The following is a 2,608-nucleotide window of genomic DNA, read 5'->3' on the forward strand; positions in this document are numbered from 1 at the left end:
AAGTTTGTTAAAGGGGTTAACAAATAAAATCCAGCGAATGACGATTCCAGCTTAGCACAGACTGACCCAGAGACCTGACACCCCCTTTGTCTGCACCTCTGGGTACCGAGGAGCAGAGCGGGCTTTGGCTCCTGAGAACGGTTTGGGAGAACTTGCTCTGATGTAAGAGCCCCAGCCCCGCAAGCCCCTGCTCGTCAATAAGTCCCTACCAAATTTCACAATTAAAAATTAAAACTTGCCACTCGCGTCTCTTCTTACCAGCTTGATTCTATCTTCACAACGCAGAAGGTTGATCATTACTTGAAGATGTTGAGGCAGGTCCCCTGTTGGACCAATGAAGAAAGTTTAAAAAAGGTCCCCCACCCACTTTCTAGGCAGGATAGGTTAGAATAGGCTGATTCCGAGGGTCTGAAAGAAGACCTGGACGTCCCTTAGTCCACTCCTGAATGTTTTGCATGATGAGGATGGGTGAGACAGTTTATTGCCACGTTTTTAAAAGTTGCTTTTATTTTCTGAAATAATTGCAATATGGGTTTTTTAAAATACAAAATCTGAAAATACAGACAAGCCTAGAGGAGAAATGTTATTAAATTCAGGCAAACATGACCTTGTGGGGGGGGTGGGAGGCAGAAGAAACTATATAGACACAGCTGAAGACAGGGATTTGCTAAGGGTTGGTCTGAAAGAAAAAGGACTGGGGGTCATTTCCTGCTTTGATCTCCTACATTTTCCATGAGAGAGAGACATGACTTCTACAACCAGGAGGGGAAATGTTTAAGTGACTCCATAGCGAGCAGGTACGCGCTGGGTATCCAGAGACATAATTTGATTAAACAGCAATGTCATTTTTTCTTGCTAAAAATTATGTACTCGTTTTTTTGTACCTCCTTGGTTATTTAAAAGAGGCAGCAATCCAGAGTCAGCTTTTGAACATCTCTATGAGTGGCCCCAGGGTCCCAGGGGTGCCTCTGGGCTATAGGGAGGGGAGGAAAGGTTCTCTGAGGCAGTGAGTCTCCACAGCTACGCAGGATCCACCTCACCGAAGAAGGGCTGTGTGCCCCAGGCACAGGGGCCCCTGTACCTGAGCTTCGTAACTAGCAAGTAGCGAGGGTGGTTCTAGTGCCACTTTTTTCCTAGCTTATGTATATTTCAAAAAAAAAAAAAAAAAAAATGTCTGCATGGGGTTCTTTCTGAAGAAATGGTTCATCTGTAAAGATGCTGATCTAGAAGAAAGTGCAGGGAGTAACTCACAGAAAATCCATATTCATTTCAATTTGTGCAACACCCTGAAGAAACAGAATTATCTTTTAAAAAATAAATTACCCTATAGATCACAATTAGAACCCCAGAGGGATCAATCCATTGGATGGGTTCCTTTTGCAAAAGCGTCCTTTGAATTTTAGGGGAGATTGACAAATGATGTCCAAATGGCACTTCCTGCCTCAGAGAGGAATCAGGTCGTTGGAAACGTGCCCCCTCGTCTGTTCTCTTACAGGATCCCACAGTGGAAGACACCCTACACTGGCACCACGTCCTACGAGGGACGACTTGGAGCTAACGGTCCCTGTTCCCATCTTGTCCCCAACAGCGCCCTCACCTGTCGTGTCACCAGCGTGATCGGGATGGCACACAACCACCATGGCTGGTTCCGGGCCCCCGCCGGGCCTCCCCCCCCCCACTCCACGATCCACTCCGAATCGCAGCAGCACACAGACGAAAGCAGAAACCAACCCCCTGACTGATGAGTGGCTCAGGGAAAGGGATGTTTTCCACACAGTGGGACTGTCTGCTGAGATGTGTAATTGCTGACAGAGAAAAATCCCAACCCCGGCCTGGTAGCCACACACAGTCTCTGTACGTTCAAGTGTTCGGTAAGCACTTGCAAAAAAAAAAGGCAGAGAATGTGAGCCTAAAGTATAGGTCAGCCCTGGAAAGAGTGAGTCTCAGCCTGACTGGACTGGCTGACATGAGCTGAATTACTTGACATGGACAGAGTTAACCCTCCACTGTACTCGGCTCGGCATGGGGGTTCGCTTAGGGGATGGTGGGTCGTCCAGGGGACTTGACGTGAAGTCTAGTCTGTGCCTGCCCCAGGGTCGCCTACTGAGCATCTGTGGACAGTGGGCACCTCCCTGCCTTTTGGAGTTCACCAGCCCTCCTAGACCCTAGGGCAGAAGAGCCAACACACTAGGCTTCCTTCCTACTCTTGTGTACGTGCCAGAGATGTGCCAACCAACTGGACTTAGGGTTTTTACACGACGGTTTTGCAGTCACTTTCCCCAGGCTCGCACACAGTACGAAAATATTCCTTGAATTAGAAGAAGGAGACATTTCATACTTAGGGAACAAAGCTGAGCAGTGGCTTTGTTTATGGGTTATGGTTAAGACACGAACAACAGTTACACTCTTAACAGGGCAGAACCGTTAGCAAGCTCCAGAATGAAGGTTCTGGGCTTCCCTGGTGGCGCAGTGGTTGAGAATCTGCCTGCTAATGCAGGGGACACGGGTTCGAGCCCTGGTCTGGGAGGATCCCACATGCCGCGGAGCAACTAGGCCCGTGAGCCACAACCACTGAGCCTGCGCGTCTGGTGCCTGTGCTCCGCAACAA

General features: G+C 48.7%; 1 protein-coding gene across 1 annotated transcript in view; it reads right to left on the reverse strand.

The window, feature by feature from the left end:
• Positions 1-239: 239 nt before the first annotated feature.
• Positions 240-2,608, reverse strand: part of LOC114485181 (protein phosphatase Slingshot homolog 1-like) — a gene marked incomplete at its 3' end in the record, with an annotated part of 31,874 nt that continues 29,505 nt past the window's right edge. The window contains exon 4 of the mRNA XM_028486078.1: positions 240-323. Coding sequence (XP_028341879.1) covers positions 240-323 — 84 coding nt within the window. The remainder of the gene's footprint in view (positions 324-2,608) is intronic.

Source organism: Physeter macrocephalus, unplaced genomic scaffold, assembly GCF_002837175.3.
Source record: "Physeter macrocephalus isolate SW-GA unplaced genomic scaffold, ASM283717v5 random_574, whole genome shotgun sequence".
NCBI classification, from domain to species: domain Eukaryota; kingdom Metazoa; phylum Chordata; class Mammalia; order Artiodactyla; family Physeteridae; genus Physeter; species Physeter macrocephalus.